This window comes from Ips typographus, linkage group LG3 (assembly GCF_016097725.1).
Source record: "Ips typographus isolate SLU linkage group LG3, UJ_Ityp_2.0, whole genome shotgun sequence".
Classification (NCBI taxonomy): Eukaryota; Metazoa; Arthropoda; class Insecta; order Coleoptera; family Curculionidae; genus Ips; species Ips typographus.
In genome coordinates, this window is record NC_138424.1 from 1677450 (window position 1) to 1696222 (window position 18773).

At 34.1% G+C, this 18773-nt stretch overlaps 3 protein-coding genes across 4 annotated transcripts in view; 1 reads left to right on the plus strand and 2 right to left on the minus strand.

Moving 5' to 3' along the window:
- LOC145726739 (calcium/calmodulin-dependent protein kinase kinase 1) overlaps positions 1 to 15499 on the minus strand; it is a 46141-nt gene extending 30642 nt beyond the window's left edge. The window contains exons 1-2 of the mRNA XM_081975961.1: positions 15306 to 15499; positions 6438 to 6537 (exon numbers count right to left, since the gene is read on the minus strand). Of these exons, the coding sequence (XP_081832087.1) occupies positions 6438 to 6459 (22 nt within the window). The 5' untranslated portion in view covers positions 6460 to 6537; positions 15306 to 15499. The remainder of the gene's footprint in view (positions 1 to 6437; positions 6538 to 15305) is intronic.
- Positions 7850 to 17360, plus strand: LOC145726752 (uncharacterized). Of its 2 annotated transcripts, none has more exons than XM_081975982.1 (4): positions 7850 to 8041; positions 16761 to 16942; positions 16999 to 17037; positions 17094 to 17360. In XM_081975982.1, the coding sequence occupies exons 2-4, from the start codon at positions 16764 to 16766 to the stop codon at positions 17209 to 17211; spliced, it is 336 nt and encodes a 111-aa protein (XP_081832108.1). In that variant the 5' UTR covers positions 7850 to 8041; positions 16761 to 16763; the 3' UTR covers positions 17212 to 17360. The 2 variants fall into 2 exon arrangements, with proteins under 2 accessions (XP_081832108.1, XP_081832107.1); XM_081975981.1 differs by lacking the exon at positions 7850 to 8041 and adding an exon at positions 12150 to 12336.
- Positions 17270 to 18460, minus strand: LOC145726748 (uncharacterized). Its single transcript, XM_081975977.1, has 4 exons — positions 18268 to 18460; positions 17928 to 18209; positions 17764 to 17875; positions 17270 to 17446 (listed from the first exon to the last, which is right to left on the minus strand). The coding sequence occupies exons 1-4, from the start codon at positions 18304 to 18306 to the stop codon at positions 17364 to 17366; spliced, it is 516 nt and encodes a 171-aa protein (XP_081832103.1). The 5' UTR covers positions 18307 to 18460; the 3' UTR covers positions 17270 to 17363.
- Positions 18461 to 18773: the final 313 nt, after the last annotated feature.

Here is an 18773-nt window from a genome sequence, read left to right on the forward strand (position 1 = left end):
ATTTTTTGTTTATGTTGATTTCAGGTACCTAAGTATAATAAAAAATATCGTTCATTACTCGTCCAGAAATGGATTTTCCGTTCTTGCATGACTTCCCGTGTTCGGCTGCGCCTCACACGAGAATTTGTCACGCGCGCACGGAAAAATCCTCATTTCTGTACTGGTAATGAAATATACTATTGTAGATTATTTCACATTCTGGTCTTAAAAGTTAAAGATCGTTTAAACAAAACAAAAACAAATTCTAAACTTTAGTTAGTAAAGTTTTCAATGATGAAAATTTTCTGATTATCTTAGAATGTGACAACTTGGAAGGGTATTAAAACATCAAAACCTTGTTGTTTAACCAATCTGAGCTCAGTTTTCTGGAAAATCACTCGTCTAGACTAGTTGCGATGTGCCCTAATTGATTTTTCAATTAAAATTCTGTTGTTGTCATTTCCGCCCGCACTTTGTTTTTGGGCGGCGATTTACGATCTGGTCGTTTTGTTGCGGCCGTATAGTTACCGAATGGAATTTATGGACCTCCAGTTTGTCTAATCCGGCGTTGTTTTCATTTATTGGCTCGACGAACAAAACTGAACAGTAATGGCAATTCGATGTTTTCATTATTTGCCATGATTTTCGTCGAAGCTATCCATTCAAGTTGACGCGCTCAGTTTATCAAAATTAACTAGAAATGTCAAATTCCAAATAGCAATATTGGTCAGAATTTATTTCAGTAGAGTGAGTGATCTGCGACCAATCACAAACAACTAACTCCACTAGAAAGTTTGACAGTTACTTTATAAGAAGATAGATATTTGTTAATTTGCTACATCAAATAGACTTAAAATCTAAGTAAATATAATGTGCCCTAATCCATGTTTTCTATTTAACTTTTTCGCAAAAAGCAGTTTACAGCGGTGCCAAAGCTACCCCCATTGGGGTAGATCTACCTCATTTCCAATAACTTCACCCCGTTCGCTCCTCCCCTCAAAATCTACCCCGTTAGTAAATGGAACAATCAAGAAACAAAAATAAAACAAATAATATTGCCTTTTTGCATTTTTTAAAAATGCGCCGATAAATATAATATAATGAACCACACTCCGACTTCGACCAATAAGCAATGTTGCCAAGTCTACTGTTAAAACGGTATATCTACCGTTTTTGTAGTTCTTCTACCGTTCTCTTGTTTTTTGTATATAATCTACCATTTTTAATGACGTTATTGCCATTATGTTGTTTGTGAAACTTTTCATACACTTTTTCAATTTATTGAATAGGAAATTTAATAAGGGTTCTAAAAATGCGTCTAAAACAGTAATTTTCTTACTCCAAATTATTCTCTAAAATCACGTTATCACGTCACTAGTCACAATTGTCAAAATTTTACTAGAATTTGCAAGAATTACATTTTAACACAGTTTTCGAAACAAGACCATCTTCTGAGATTTAACAGTTATTTTGACAATTGTCACTTCATATTCTAGCTAAATAGTCTTCTGAAATCACGTGACAACTGACACTAACGTCAAAACTGTCAAACTTTGGTCTAAAGTTGCAAAAATCAGGGTTTAGAAACGTTTTCTTCCAGTATTTAATATAAAACGTATTTTTGAGATTTATGACAGTTATTTTGACAATTGTCACGTGGCCGTCTAGCTAAATAGTGTTCTAAAATCACGTGACAACTGTCACTAATGTCAAAACTGTCAAACTATGCTCTAAAATTGCAAAAATCAGGGTTTAGAAACGTTTTTGTAGTATTTCATATAAAACATGTTTTTGAGATGTATGACAGTTATTTTGACAATTGTCACTTGATCATCTAGCTAAATACTGTTCTGTGATCACGTGACAACTGTCACTAACGTCAAAACTGTCAAACTATGCTGTGAATTTGCAAAAATCAAGGTTTAGTAACGTTTTATTGCAGCATTTGATAATAAAACGTGTTTTTGAGATTTATGACAATTATTTTAACAATTTTTACATGACCGTCTAGCTAAATAGTGTTCTAAAATCACGTGACAACTGTCACTAACGTCAAAACTGTCAAACTATGCTCTAAAGTTGCAAAAATCAGGGTTTAGAAACGTTTTTTGTAGTATTTCATATAAAACGTGTTTTTGAGATGTATGACAGATATTTTGACAATTGTCACCTGACCGTCTAGCTAAATAGTATTCTACAATCACGTGACAACTGTCACTAACGTCAAAACTGTTAAACTATGCTCTAATGTTACAAAAATCACGGTTTTATGAACGTTTTCTTTTAGTATTCGATATAAAGAGTGTTTTTGAGATGCATGACAGTTATTTTGACAATTGTCACGTGGCCGTCTAGCTAAATACTGTTCTAAAATCACGTGACAACTGTCACCAATGTCAAAACTATCAAACTATGCTCTAAAGTTGCAAAAATCAGGGTTTAGAAACGTTTTTTGCAGTATTTCATGTAAAACGTGTTTTTGAGATGTATGACAGTTATTTTGACAATTTTTACGACCGTCTAGCTAAATAGTGTTCTAAAATCACGTGACAACTGTCACTGACGTCAAAACTGTTAAACTATGCTGCAAAGTTGCAAAAATCAGGGTTTAGAAACGTTTTTTGTAGTATTTCATGTAAAACGTGTTTTTGAAATGTATGACAATTATTTTGACAATTCTCACGTGATCGTTTAACTAAATAGTCTTTTGCAATCACGTGACAACTGTCACTAACGTTAAAACTGTCAAGCCATTCTCTAAAGTTGCTAAAATTAGGGTTTAGAAACGTTTTCTTGCAGTATTTGGTATAAAACGTGTTTCTGAGATTTATGACAGTGATTTTGACAATTTTTACCTGACCGTCTAGCTAAATAGTATTCTACAATCTCGTGACAACTGTCACTAACGTCAAAACTGTCAAACTATGCTCTAAAGTCGCAAAAATCAGGGTTTAGAAACGATTTTTGTAGTATTTCATATAAAACGTGTTTTGAGATTTATGACAGTTATTTTGACAATGGTCACGTGACTGTTTAGCTAAATTATCCTGTAAAATCACGTGACCTAACAATTATTATTAAAAAAATGAAAATCTACCCTGCAAAATGTCTGAACTGCCCCAATGTATTCGACACATCTACCCCGAAAAAGAAAATACGTTTGGCAACACTATTGATTTCCCTAAAGTTGTAATTAATTTTTCTAAGTAAGTAAATTAAATCCAGAGAGGTACTGGGACAAATTTTTCCAGTTTTAGTTAATTTTAATTAATCTTTCAGTTTAGTAAATAGCAGCAGAAAAAGTGGTAAAATTAAGCAACTTAAGTTAACTTAGGTCAATTGGACTACTTATGTATAGTTTTACAACTTTATTGGTTATAAAGTTGACCATTTTGGCTTTTAGTTCAGCAATTTGACATTTTCAATGCATTTAAGAAACATTACATAATCTGATGTTTTATAATCGCGTTACCACAATTTTTAGTTAAATGTTATATGATTGGAAATTTAAATTGAAATTTGTGACCTAAGCAATCCACAAGCTTCAACTTTTTTAGACTGAAATAATCAGTTTGAATCAAACTTTATGCTTATTAATTTTATATACGTTTGCTTGTAACAAACTTTTTCTACAAAAAAAAAACACGGACTCGGAAACCTTCAAATTGATTATATTTACTTAATGCCTGTAGGATTCTAAACTTCCAGCTGGCTCGACTTGGATGTTATGCAGAAAAGTTGAAAACTCGAAGAGTTGCACATAATTTATATTTATGGAATTTTAAATTATTTTGTTAAACCTCGTAGGATAATCTAGTACTTATAAAGATCAAATAGAGTTTTCTTCCACATAAACTTAAGAAGGATATTAGAAACAATCAAAAGTTTTGCTTTAATTCCTCTAGAACCTTATAGGTCAAAGGTGATACGTTCTGTTGGAAAAATAAAGAATGAGATTGTGGGTGTTGAGATAATTGCCCACACAATTCCCAAACTTTTCCATTGCCTTCGTTTCCACCAATTATTAGATTCGACTAGCAGACACAACAATAAATACAAAAACAAATTTACCAGACTAATCTAAACAAACTCGAAATAAGTCCTTATGAAAACAATTTCCATGGAATTTTCCATTTTATCCACTTGTTGGCCGTAGAATCGCGGCGGTCACTTGGCTTGAAGGAATTAATGACCATTTTTGTGCAAAGGACAAGGATTTATGGATTTAAACTGTCCGCGATCAGGACAGCGACACAAAAAACCGTCCTGGCAAACTTTTATCTTGTCGAAATCAAATAAAACTGAATTTAAAAAAAAGCTTTGTTTAATTTAGGAAATGACGTGAACTGCATAGAGTTTGCTCTAAAAATAGGTAAGACTGAGTATACATTTACGGTCATTATTCATTCAGGCGTTTTTAAGCGTAAAAATAGCATTTTAGAGGCTCTAAAATGGAAAATGTCGAGGCACTTTATACTGTAATAAGGGGTTCGAATGATTTATAATTGAGGGTGTCATTTAAATCGTTTAAAATTTAATTTAAGGGTTCAGTTTATATCAACGTCGGTATAGTGAAGGAAAGGTCATTTACAAGGCACAACCTTTGAGGTTATGACCGTCATTTTATTATTAAACAGCACTATTCAGACGGGAAAAGTTGAAAAAGTTTTACTATTGAAACACCCTGTATGGTGTTTGTGAAGAGATCACATGACGTTTTTGCAGTAGTAAGCGAATAGTGCCGCTAGAGGGAGTCAGATTATGTTATACATGGGTTAAGGGGGGTTTTTAACAGCACTAATAATTTTAGTTCAAAACCGGTGTAAATAAACTGAAAAACTACTTAAATTTAGTCAAAATCGGCAACAAAACGCCAAGACTAAACTAACCTACAAAGCCTTCCATCTCTTTCTAACTGTGTTAGAGTGACAGAGAAGGCTCTAGCACATGTGCTTACCATTAAACTGCCAAAACGGGTGTACATACTAAACAAGTCAGATAACAGAAGGCACAATAGAAGGTCGTGTCCTTACTGAAAATGTTATTAATTCAGTTTGATGGGCTACTGTGAAACTTACCAGAAGTTTTGACCATTTTGCTACTCCAACTATGCAAAATAACTAAAAATGGATTATTGGCAAGTGAATGTAAAGTAACCAAATATTAACCACTTTTTTTAGCCAGCTGCTGTCTCTTGTTCTTTTTAACACGTTTTTCGAATAAATTTTGTTCAGAAATCACGAAAAAAAGCTTAAAATTGGAAAGTGAAGCCATCATTTAGCATATCAACTGTCAAACTCAAAGCCTACTCGTGCTTTGTGATCCACGACTTTAACGGGTCATGTTCTGTCTCTCTTTAACACTGTAAGAGTGACAGAGAGCATATTATAGTAGTTACTATCAAACCATTAAGAATGGTGTACATAGACACGTCACTTACAGACGCAAAAATAAGACACTTTTAGAGGTAGTATTATTTTATTTTTATTTTTTTTAGTTTTAGTACATTTTGTTTGGTTGGAACTAGAAAATTTATGGACAAAAACGTGAAAAATCCAATTTCACCACCAGAATTCCCACTGCGATTCTATAAGTTACTTAGTGGGGCAAATAAGGGTTCCAAACTTTGCCCATTAGTCTCACGGTTTAGTTTCTGTGTAACCGATTGGCACAAAATGTTTCTCTATACACAAAGTGTTAACAGAACAAATCATGACAAACAGTCCAATCAAATTTATGTCATATAACCAAGCGTTGGAATCTCATTTCCTTAATATTACATTACAGCCATGTTACATCATTTCATATAGGTGTAACCTCGACGTTTCAACAGAATAATACGACTTGATGGATTATTGTATAGTGTATCAATGGATAATGACGTGTCGGTCTATTTATAGAGCTGCGGCTCTAAATTATTCACAAGAATGTGATTATTGGAAAATAATTTAACTTGTACTAATTTAATTGGGACTGCAGTGTTTTAAATCTCTAGAGACAAGCGACAATCAAGCAGCAAATTGCTGTCATTTAATTAAACGCAAAACTTTTTGGCTCGTTATTGTTAACGAGTTGCTTTTGGCTAAGTTTGGTTGAAAAAATCTTACAGTTTCAAATCAATAAACTAGTCCAGAACCAACAACAGCTAAACTAATTAAGATTCTAAACGGGACACTCATTAAAATCCAAAGGATTTGGATTAACAACGGAAGCCAGCCAAGCGTCTGGCAATGTTAATTTCCAAAACAACAAACATGGACGAGAACAATAATTAGAGAAACGAGCTTAAAACTGAACCGGTCCGTGTTTTAGTAGGCCGAAGGGAAAATCCTGTAAATTTCCATGATAAGAGGGGATTTGAATATGAAAGGTGTACCGGTCGTGAAGGGGGAGGGTTTTGTATGTTAATCAAGTTTGTTTTTTACTGAAAAAAATATCATTTTTATTGTTGTACTTACTGTGTTGTATGGTGGCCTGCATATGGGCCGGATGTGTCCCGGTGGTTGTTTCCGGTACAGGTGAATGTCATCTATTGATGTTCCGGTCCACGATCGGTTCCTAACCAATCAAATTTCATATTAAAAAGTACAGGAAAATGTATGTGAAGTAGATTGTACAAACATTATAAAAAGAAGTGTGTCATAGTGTTTTTAATTATGAAGGTACCTACAGAGTTTTTTCAATCATTAAAAAAATTGCAAAAAACATGCGCAGCAGGGATGTGAAATTACCGGAAAATTAAATGTATAGAAATTTTTCCCAAAAAAAAAATTTTCGGTAATTTTCTGGGAAAATTCAAAACGAATTTTTTTTTACAGTTTTGTAGTATTAACTTGAAGTTATTCAGGCAGTTGAGGTTAATTTTGAAAATAAAAATGTTTTACTTGAAATTTCTTGACAATTATAGTTTTTAATTTTTCAAGGTCAAACGGTGCATGATTCCAAAAAAGTGTATAGAAGGTAAAAGTTGCATCCCATCGAGGTGCGTTTGTCGTAAAATGTCAGACCTCTAACCTGAAACGTTCCTGAGATATTGAGAAAAAACTGCAAAAAAAGAGAGTCAACTTTGACGCCCTTTAACAGCTAAACGGAACTACTTAGCCCTGCCCACTCAACATCACGTGATAGTTCCATTTATTATCTTTCTTTTGTTATACGATGTGTTTATACAGGATGATTCAAATAAGTGAGTTAGGAACGGTTTTCTGGAAAAGTGCACTAAAATTTCGCTCAAATTGGAAATTTCTGCTTTCGATGAGGGTGGTCAAAGTAAGGCTGCTAGAGCAAAAACAATTGAATGTCGATACAAACATTTTACATCAAGAAGGCCTAGAATTTGACGTAGATTCCAAAAATCGAATAAAAAATTATAAGTGTGGTTGTTGCTCAAATTTGGGACACCCTGTATACTAATTATCTACGAATAAAGTATCTACAAGTTCATATTTGGTGTTTTTTTATAAAATAAAAATTAAACTGTAAATTATGATGTGCAGTATTTGCATAAATGATAGAAGTGTTTCTTGTTTGTGATTGGTCAAAAAAAAAGCAGCAATCACAAACTACCCACTATGCAGCTGTCACGTGATGTGATCACTCAGAAAACAGTCCTTGGAATGAGTCCAACACTGTATGCCCATAGGACATGTTAAAAACAAATTAGTACCATTTTAAGTAAGGATAAGACTTATTTCAGCTTCTTTCATGTGTTTTGCCAGAGCCTGTCTATGTACATTCGTCCTGACAGTTCTATGGTAAGCACATGCGCTACGAGCCTCTCTGTCACTCTAACCGTGTTAGACAGAGACGGAGCTGGTAATAACATAGGTTGCAAGGCGACTAGTAGGCCTTGAATTTGTTTTGACAGTCGAGATGTTTAGGTTTGTCGTCGTGTCTAGATTTAGTCGTTTTTCGGGTTATTTACACCGTTTTTGCACTAAAATTATGTGGAAAATGTGTTAAACAGTGCGGGAAAAGTGCAAACTATCATTAAACTTGTAATAGACACTAATTAAACTCGAAATTTCGGAAAAATCCTTGATCCTCAGTCAAAACTAAAGTGGTAAGTTTTTCCTCTTTAATCTGTTTTAAAGTAAAGGATTATTGCCCCATTCTATGGGGCTGTTCAAATTGTGGACTTTTTCACTCCTTCTGTCACATACTTAAGTAAATTGTGACAGTTATGACTGGCTCGAGCAGTTCAGGGTGTGCCCATATCACGTGACAAATGTCACACTTGTCACTATTGGCTTTATAAAACTTGTTGCCTTTTCTTGACCAATCACAAACTACTAAACAATGTTGCAATTTACGCCACTGTTTTGTGTCTTATTGTAAAAAGTTGGGTTAAAAATAGGATTACAGACAAAAAAAGTGGATTTTTCCATCTGGGACGGCCTCAGGCATACATCGGAACAATCCCGAGAAGAATTGATTATACCGGAAAACGCCCCCGACAAAAAACGGAACTCGAGACTCGGTAATATGGTGCGTTAGAGATAAATCTTAAGGAAATGCGAGGTTATATTATTAAATTTCCTGTTTTTCCCTTAAAGTCATGGATGTTTTTTTTAATGAAACGAAGTTTTAATAATAACGCTTTAAAGGTTAAGTTTATTTTTTATGAGACAAAAATAAAATATTTCACAATAAAGGTAGTAAGTTTAGAATGTACTCTCACGTTCTGATATTCCCTTAAGGGCAGAACTACACCGTTCATATTTCGCTTCAAATATGAATGAGTCTGGGCTTACGGCGACGTGTTATTCATTTTTCCGGGCGTTTCAAGAATTCCCAGTTTGAAAGTCATTTTTCTGGTGTTTGAAGAAAATTTAAGGCTGAAACTTAACCAAAACAATCGTAACATCTATTAAAACTGTTCTCACTTCGGTTCATAATTTGTTAAAGTATGATACACCTTTTGTATTGTGTAAATTAGTTTCGTACACGCATTTATTAAGTAGACATACTCTAGGAACTTTACTGGCCAAAAAACTAGAGTTGTAGTGTCAAAGGCACGTGTGTTTGATGGGTGCGACAAAGCAGCCCTAAAAGCCCACGTGTTTTGGCAAGACCGCCAATCCAGAATGACTTGGTAATTAAGTCGGTAATTAAGTATGCGGGACTTTATTACACCCGGCTACAGTTTTGAGGATGACGGCCGTAAAGGCGCTCCGGGTGGCTTCTAATCACGTGACAAAATGGGGGCTTTTTACGGTACTCGTCGTTTAGCCGGGTTAAGTTTGTCACACTTTAGAGACGAAAACAATTACCCTGAAAGCGTGCTCTGTGCCGTTATCTGACAGCTTATCATGTGACTGTTCATTTGTAAATTGCAACAAGTATCACGTGATTCACCGTCAAATGACGCGCGTTTAGTTGTCATTTCAGCGCAGATAGAGGACGTTTTTACCTATAAACTTTAATAATCTTGACACTTACACTATATTTTCCGGATTTTTGCACATTTTCCGCATAATTGTTGTGTGTTGTAAACTAGTAATTTTCTAAAAATTGTAATCATCATCTAGTTAACCTAACCTGACCAACTATCAGTTAATCGAGTTTGAGTAGTAGAAAAAAGGAAAAATGGCTCCTTTTCCTACTTATTAACACAGTTTTTACACAACTTTAGTCGAAAAAACTCGCAAATATAGTGAAAAACAACTAATGCACTTATCAGTCGGCAAATGTATGTCACAACAAATGCCTTTTTCTTTGACAAGTTTAGTGTAGTTGTATCTTCTTCTATCAAGTGTCATTAAAACAGTACAACAATACACTCGAATGGAAGACCTGATCAACTGTCAGAAGGCATTTGACTCTCTCCCTGTCTAACATTAGAGGAGTGACAGAGAGCACTATGGCCCAGGTGAGTACCGTAGAACCTCCAAAGTGAATGTACATAGACAGGCTTTGACAGTGCCTGGACACACATTGACTTTTTAACTTTCTCTCTAATATTTTAGTGAAACAAACAAATTGACAAACAATAAAACACTGGGTGGTACATAATAAGTAATTTTCCCGTCCAATTCAGTTTAGGTCTGTCACACATTTGCCGGTTGGCGTTCTAATGGAATTAATGGGCAAGACGAGAAGAATCGATATGTGGCACGGCCCCAAGGGCCTTTTCGATCAAAAACCGAATCAGTCTCCTGACAGGATTAACGTCGAAGCAGAAAAAAACTTTCCCAAAAATCGACCGGACTAAAACACTAATTAACGCTCCAGTTAATTAATAGTTGTACTGATAATTAACATTTACTTTCGACAGGAAACCAGTAATTTCAAATTGAATGCAAAAATGAAACTTTTTAACGGCAACAATTTATTCTAAACTTGCCGACACACTTTCAATTTCGTGTTGTTTCGGTAAGCAGTTTTATGGAAAGCCACCTGGAAACGAGTTTCTTCCGCAGTTTTCACCCCAAAAACTCAATATTTATTTCAGCTCGTTTGCAAGAAAGTGCTAAGAGGAAACGACGTTTTTTTGGCACTAAAATGAGGTTAGAATAAAGTCTACATTTACATATAAATCAACAGCAGTGTTCCTAGCTTGTGAATGGTCAAGAAAAGCTAAACTTTTTAAATGACAATCTGTCAGTTTGGACTACAGATGAAAATTAGTCACATGACCACTTGATTAGTGCTGTTAACCACCATTTTGAATTAATCCAGATGGTTTGTGTTAAAGCAAGATTTTTGCTTATTATTATAAAATAGTTGTAAAACCTAAAACTAACAACGACATTCACACGTAAAGTGGAGAAAAAAATGCGGCATAACAAATTTGCCAAGTTTTACGATTGGTCGTAAATTCGGGAATTTTACGGCCTGGATTTCGGTCGAAAAAAAATAAAACTTGGGAGTTTCTTCCCATCTAACTGACCCGGACATTCGGGAACGTATCTAACGTTTTCAATTAACCGGCGCCTTCTAAAATTTCAGAGCTTTTCAGAGGAATTTAAACGGTATTAAGATCCTTTTTGTGTACTTTGTGTTTGCGTGTTTGCCATTGAAATGGAAAACTGCTCGATTTATGGATGCGAATCGCTTCGAAGGTCGAGTTTAATCGTTTAAGAAATTCAAGCATAATTTCACCCGAAACTATTGCATGTTAAAAAGTCATTTATAACAATTATAGTTTTTTTTACTGTGGTGTGGTTAGATTTCAGCTCCGCCCATTTTTGTCTGCCACACCCACAAAAGTCACTCCCTTTATTTAGTTTGACGTGTCCGCTTTTAGCTCCACCCACTATAACTTGTAACCCCGCCCACTTACTATCTGTCGTCATTGTCACGCCCCCCAAGAATTTCTTATGCATTAAATCTGTCGTATTTCGGTCGATGGAAATCCGATATTTTCTTTAATAAAGTGCGAAACAAAATATTCGGAAACTATATCGCATGTCGGCTGAAATAAGTTGGAAAGGCGGAAAAGCAAATCGTTTAAGACGAGATATTCAGTTGCTTTGAGGGCTACAGTGTATTCGATATCTTTTTCTCCCTTTTGAGAGAAAAATCCTGGTGAAAACCGGTTTCCTGATTGATTTTCTATAGGTTTATTTCTATTTGAGAGAAGATTTTACAGTATGAAACAAAAAATCGGTATACAAAGTTCAAAATCGTTTATCATTAAAGTTTGTATTAAAGGCACATTTCATTTACTTGCCGATTTTTTTCAAACAAAATTCAACCTTAATAACGAAGTACTCTTGTTATTAACGTTCAATGATAATTTTTTGAAAACTGTTGCAGTACAAAATGTAAAAGCAAGAGAAATCAAAGTCAATTCAATTTGCTTTGTCACGGTAACATTTTCACAAAATTGTATCACAATATTAATTTCTTTTTCATTATTACATGCAAAACAGCCATTAAGGTTCAATTTCCCTTCTCATTAGAGTCAGTTTCAATCAAATATTGGATAAAAAGTTGGTCATTGTATTTAAAAAAAACTGTTTTTCTAAGATTAAGAACCTATTTAGCTTATTTCTATATGAATTGCCAAAGCTTGTCTATGTACACTGTTCGTGGCAGTTCTATGGTAAGCACATAGGCTATCGCCCTCTCTGTCACCTTAATAGCGTTAGAAAAAAATGGAAAATGATCCGGGTCGGTTGAAAAGCGACAAGTAGGCCTAGTTTGTTTTGACAGTTCAGAATATTATAGGTTAGCCAGTGTGACCAATTTTTAGTCGTTTTTCGGTTTATTTACACCGTTTTTGAGGGAAAATTATGTGGCAAATATTGTAAAGAGTGCAGTAAAAGTGCAAAACCTCATTAAACTCATAATGGACAGTAATTAAACGCGAATTTTCTGGAAATTGTTTGATCCACTGTCAAATCCAAAGTGGTGAGTTTTTCCTTTCTAATCTATTTCAAAGTAAGGAATTATTGCACCATCCTATTTTAAACCAAGCTGTAGTTCCAATTGTACAGACTTTTTTCACTCGTTCTGTCACAAACTTAGCTTAAGTTTTATTAAAATACGACGGTGCAAATGGAAGTTTGGTTAAGTAAGATTTGACAGTAATCGAGCAAATTAGGGTGTGGCCATATGACGTGACAGATGTCATAAATGTCACCATTGACTATAGAACTATAAAGCAGCATTTGTGTAAATCTTAGTATAGCGAATAGTTTGTTCAGGTTAAACGCAATGTTTTTAATAATGTTTCGAACGTAGAAGACGTTTATCATCAGGGATGATGAAGAACATACCAAAGATAACAGAAAACTGAAAGTGATTAAAAAAATTGACGATACAAAATTAAATTTTCTCCATCGGTTCTAAATACAAACAATTTTTTTCTTTATTATTATGGCACATCCAATAAATCAGGAAACTCCATTTGCTGTCCGTTTTATGTGTAATGATGGATAAATATAGTCTTTGCGTGATCAATATGGTTTTTAGCTTAAACCCTTCATTTTGACGATCATTAATTTGTTTTTCCTATAGTTTTAGGTGTGTTTTTTCGAGGGTAATTACCACCGAACGTCGTGTAAAACATAATGAATTTGTAGGTAATCGTTCAACAAAAATACTCTATCGAATAATTATTGAAATCCGAGTTTGTATAAACTATCCAAGTTGCCAAAACATTCAGCAAACGAATAATTATTACCTTCATTGTTTATGCTAAAAATTCTTGATGTGGTGTGTTCCGTTTGTTATTTTAACGTTTTCGTTTTTTCAACAACTGTTTTGGGAGTGATCACGTGACAGCTGCTACTAATGTCAATTCGTGACAAAGCTTTAATGGCAAGTCCGCATTTGCCTAAACCCCAGCACTGTGGGTAGTTTGTGATTGGTCAAAAAAAAGCAGCTTCCAGCTTACTGCTTTTTTTTTGACCAATCACAAATTGCAAACAAGAACTAGTTCCTTATGATTATCTGCAACAATATCCTTGTACCGAATTCGAATGCCAGAAGATCGGTATTGTTCAGAAGAATCATTATGGTAAGTCGCGAGATAAAAGGTAAAACCTTAAGGTCATTCGAGACTGTATAAGGTAAAACGAGATAATGTAAACTTTTAGAACCGTGAATTAAGTAGATTGTCTGTTACCTCGACTTTTAAGTCCGCAAGGTTAATTTATACATAAAGGAAGTCCGCTCAAAAATATGCAATAATTATTGTTATTGATCTTGTTTTTGGTTTTTTAGGTGCAATTATTGGTTCGATCAATTTCGGTGCTTTCGCTTTTAAAAAAAAAATGTTTGTATAAGGATATTAAAGGCTTCTGTTTAGCGTTTGGCAAGTCTCAATCAAAACAACTTGATTGATTGATTGACCGAGTTTATTACTCGCGTTCCAGCAATTATTTATGCTGGTATTAGAGTAAAACGTCCAATTTTGTTATTGTTACCGAAAATAGGTTACAAAAAGTCTAATGGACTATTTATAAGCAGATTGGCCCTTTTACGATGTTGTAGTTAGTGAAGTGCACTGTAATTCTTTCAGAAGGCCCTAACTAGAATCGAAATATAGGTAAACAAGCTAAAAATAACACCTTTCCAGGTCGCTTTTGGATAATTTCTGGAAGACTGAATCTATGATCCAGATTATTAATAAATTAATCGATATCCAGGGACGTACTGCTAAAGAAAAGTAAAAAATTTCAATCCAACACAGTCCCATAAGTGGGCAGAAAAAATGGTTTAAGTGAAACACAAGTAATGTTGCCAAATACGTAAATTCTGAAAAGGTCGACGAAATCAGGTATATGTGACAACATAGTACTAGCCAGCAAAGTCTACTATGATTTCCTAGTTTAGTATGCAGTTTTTTAATAAAAATAGGAAAGTAACAAGTTATTTCTTATCCTCCTTATGTTCATTTGTGATTTAAATTCCATTATTGTGGTCATTAGTGTCTACGAAATTTTGACCATACCTCAAAATTACAGTGAACAATTTACATTGAAGGGTTGTGATGAGTTTTTGCTCCTGCTGCGATGTTGCCAAATACCTAAATTTGTCGACCTTTAGGAGGGTCGAACGACGAATTCAGGCATTTGACAACTGACGTTTTCAATTGATTACAATAATGTAATGGCCTGTAATGTGATAAGGTCGAAATTAGATTCAAACTAATGGGAGCCCTAATGAAATTAGTTGTTTTAACTGAAAATCGACCTTATTCAATTAAGCACAAATAGACCTTAATATAAAAAAAATCGTCTTTTTTTCTCTTTGTTTTAATGTAAAATATAATCAAGCATTACGGTTAATAACAAGTATTTTATTTAAACTTTATTTAACATCCCTAAGGTCGAATTTTGCTTGGTAGAGATGTCTAAATAAAGGATATGTAGCATTTAAATTGATTTTCCTGGTAAACGAAATTGACGCTTAATAATTATTTTGTTTAATTTAATAATATGTATATACTAAGAAGTATTACTATTACTAGTAATACGGCAGTGTTCTTAATTGTCTAAAACGTGAAAAAGAGGGATGAGTTTGGCCTATTTTTGTATATTATTAAATATTATACAATATGACACAAATTAAATACAAAAAGTGGTTAATAAGGTTCAATTTACCTTATTAGGACAATCAATTTAAATGCTACATATCCTTAGCTACAGCAATCTCTAGCAAGCAAAATTCGACCTTAATAATGTTTTTTAAAATCTCTTTACCTGTTTTAACAAATTTTTGTTAATTTTACTTTTTTTTAGACTATTTTTGTTATTAAAAAAAACAACCCTAAGAAAACAAATTTTGTATAAACTACTTATTCTATATTATCCGGTATTCTCTTCCCGTCTTCTACATTCATTCCAGCAAAAAAAAAATTTGCTTTCATTTACCTGTCTTTTGTGCGGTCGCAGTGCTCAATTTCAATGTCTTCGATCTGCCAAAAGCCACCGAAGTCCAATCTAAAACGAGCGACTGATTTTCCTTGGATGGATTTTCCGGGTTTTCACTATTCGCTGGCGCGAAAATTTGAAAAGCGCTTTTTCGTACCGACTGCTCGTTCGGCCTCGGTCGGGTTAGAACTGAAAGCGTCGCGGCGCAAATGAATGGAATTTTCGCCGGTCCGGGGCGCTGTTGTCGGATCTTCCGTATTTTATTCATCCCCTCCACCCACACCTAACTGAAAAAAAAAAAACTACTTTAGCTAATAACACCGTGGTGGCAACAATGTTTCATTTTAATAAAAGTACAATATTTTTTTTTAGATTTTTTCTTAAAATTTAAATTGTACAAAAAAAAGTTGCCAGGTTAGTTGACTGTTGATATCTCCCAGACTCCAACAGTCAATTAGGGCAACAACCTTCTTCTAGTACAGTTTTTGATTTCCAGCATCCCATTCATCGATTTTCACCTTCACATTCTAATTTGCATACGCCTTAGCATATTAACAATATGTGTAATAAGAATGTTATCTGATCCACATACATAAATTTAATACTATTGTTGTTATATTGACCCCGGCTGGCCGGAATACCTTTACCAGCGACCTTGTCGTCCTACCACAAATGCCTGCCATAGGAAGGTCAATAAGACGCCGTTCCGTTGCCTTGGTTACTTGCTTGGCAACGTTGCCAAATTGTCTCACAGGTTTTAAGTTAAAATTTCGGTTAATTCAGGTTATTTATCTGAATTGAAGCTTAAAGTTTGGTGGTGGTATAATAATGCAAGAATTAAATATTTTATAGATTCAGGTCAGTTTTATAGAACCTTAACTTTTAACAATCAGAAGCTGTAATTACAATGACAGCAAATGACAAACTCCTGCTGCAATGTTGCCAAATACCTAAATTCGTATAAAGGTATGTGGCAACACAGCAGCAACGGCCAAAACAATATAAATTTTTCCAGTTTAACGATGCAATGAATGCAATTTTTGTCAGCCACAAGACAAATGTACAAACACATCTAAATCGCATTTAACAAGTTGTTTTTAGTTGGTTAATAAGGTGCATTTTTGCCTCGTTTTGCTCTCGTGTGACAAGCTAATTACAAACCTTATCAACCTACAAGTCGTTATTTTATAATTTGCCCGTAAAACGCTGGGTTAATTACCATACATGTTTTAAATAACTACTTTATAATTTAGGGTTAGTTTTGTAAAACCAATTTAACTTTCACTTGATAACGCTATTTTTCATACAAAAATCATAAGTAAGCTCCCATCTTCAGAAAGAACGGAAAAGCATACCTATAGAATAGAAAGAAATAGAAATTTAGAGATTAATTTCTCTCTCACCATAATTTGTCATTTGTTGACGTTGTCAATTTTTAAAACTATTTCTTACAAGAATATGTTGGAACACGGTGAAATTTTACGTTACGTACCAAACTGGTGGAACCCTTATGCGCCCAACGTAGGCCAACCGGACCCGGCCAGAAAACATCGAGTGTTGATCATCATCAAGATAATCATTGCCGTCATTACTATGCTTGGGGGGGCCACAATGGCTATTTGCATTAATCTTTTAGTGTAAGCATGTTTTTAGGTAAATTTCAGTAATTCAATATGTTAATTGTTTCTTCAAGGCATGAAAATCGTGCGGAGTTTGGCAGTGTCCAAGAAACGTAAAGAAATGATTTACCTTTTTTTTTAAATTATTATTGGATACATTTAAACTTAGGACTGACAAAGCTGTTTTGAAGCCACTGGGGGATCAGCAAGCAGGCAGTGGTGCTCAAGAACCCAATAAACAAAACGATTTATTAGTGGCTAGACCTGAACAAAGACATGACAGTTAATAACCGTGTTAAAGTATAGTGTACCTTAAGTACGTAGTACTTTGCTTTTGCTATTGTTGCATTCAATTAAGTGAATTTTCTAATCTTTTGTATACGTATATTTAGTATAGTTATTGAAAGTAAAAAAATATAAGAAATAATTCATATAAGTTTTAATTTTTATTAAATCGATGGCGGTATCCTACTGGAACATCGTAGATCCTTACAGGGCCACTTGATTGAGGTTTTCCAGAACCTAAAAAATGACGAAAAAGTCACAATTAATGCACACTAAACTAATGAAAGAAAAATACTATCCAATGATATAATAACTTTGATTGTTTTAATTGATCAAGCCACTTTTTCACTTAATTCCAAATAACTATTTGATAAATAAGAAAATGAAGAAGAATAAGATATCTTCCAGGATGAAGCCAAAAATATGCTAACTGCAGTAATCAGTTCATATTATTCTTGTGTATAACTTTTCTCTTCCATTTCTTTACCTCATTTCAAATAAATATCTTCAAGTTTTTCCAACGTTAAACACCTTTTAAAGCATCATTCACTTACCAGAAGGTTTTTGTTGTGAGTCTTGAAGAATTTGCTGGATTACATTTTCTGGGTTTGAAGAGCCATCATCGGGAAAAGGAGCCAACAAATTACACACGTTTTGAACTTTTCCCTGAAAAAATTACCTGAAAGCCTGTCTGAAAGAGAGTAATTTTTATATTTACCTGAAATGCACTCAAAAGCCATCTGAACGGTGAAAATTTATTGAAAATTTCCATGGAAATGTAAGGTTTATCCCCGATAATGGCCACTACATTAGGACCGTAGGTTTTTCCGGATATTTTCACTGGTCTAAAAATTTGGGCAAAGAGTCGCAGCAAATTTCCATCAACAGGGAGACTTAGATAATTATCCGGTTCTTCCTCATTTACTGTTTTTATAGTAGTCGCCACTTTCTGATCAGTAACTCTACTATCATCCCCTAGCGCACTAGAGCTGTACAGCACCTTTACCAAACATAATATGTTTAGTAAATATGAGTTACAAATATGCCGCTAAACTTACCGCAACACCAACAACGAAACAAACTTTAATCAGAGACATGTTCCCAACACAAAAGTTTACTTACACATGTTTGTTCTTTTATTAAGTTTGGTAAAGAGCTGGTGCCCTGATATTGCCAATATTTTACGAGTGATAAAGTTTTTGAATTCATTATTTCGGCATTATGGAGGTATCAATTGTTATGAAATTGTGCGTGAAATGCCCTGAATACCGATGGCTACAGTAATTTGGATGGTAATTAGGAAGTTAATTAGAGACGGTTTGTATATTTTGTCGGTCCATATTAGGTCAACAAAATTATATTGAAATTTAAATACGGTGTGTTTTTTGTAAACTGAACTTTTATAGGTGGATGGTTTTAAATTGTTACAATGAACTCTTCAACCTTTCTCAATACTACATTTATATCTCAATGGTCATTGTAATTTCATTAATACTCTTGAGACTGATTATTCATTAAAATCAATTTCTGCTATAAAAGCTGTTGTACTTTTCAACAGGAAATA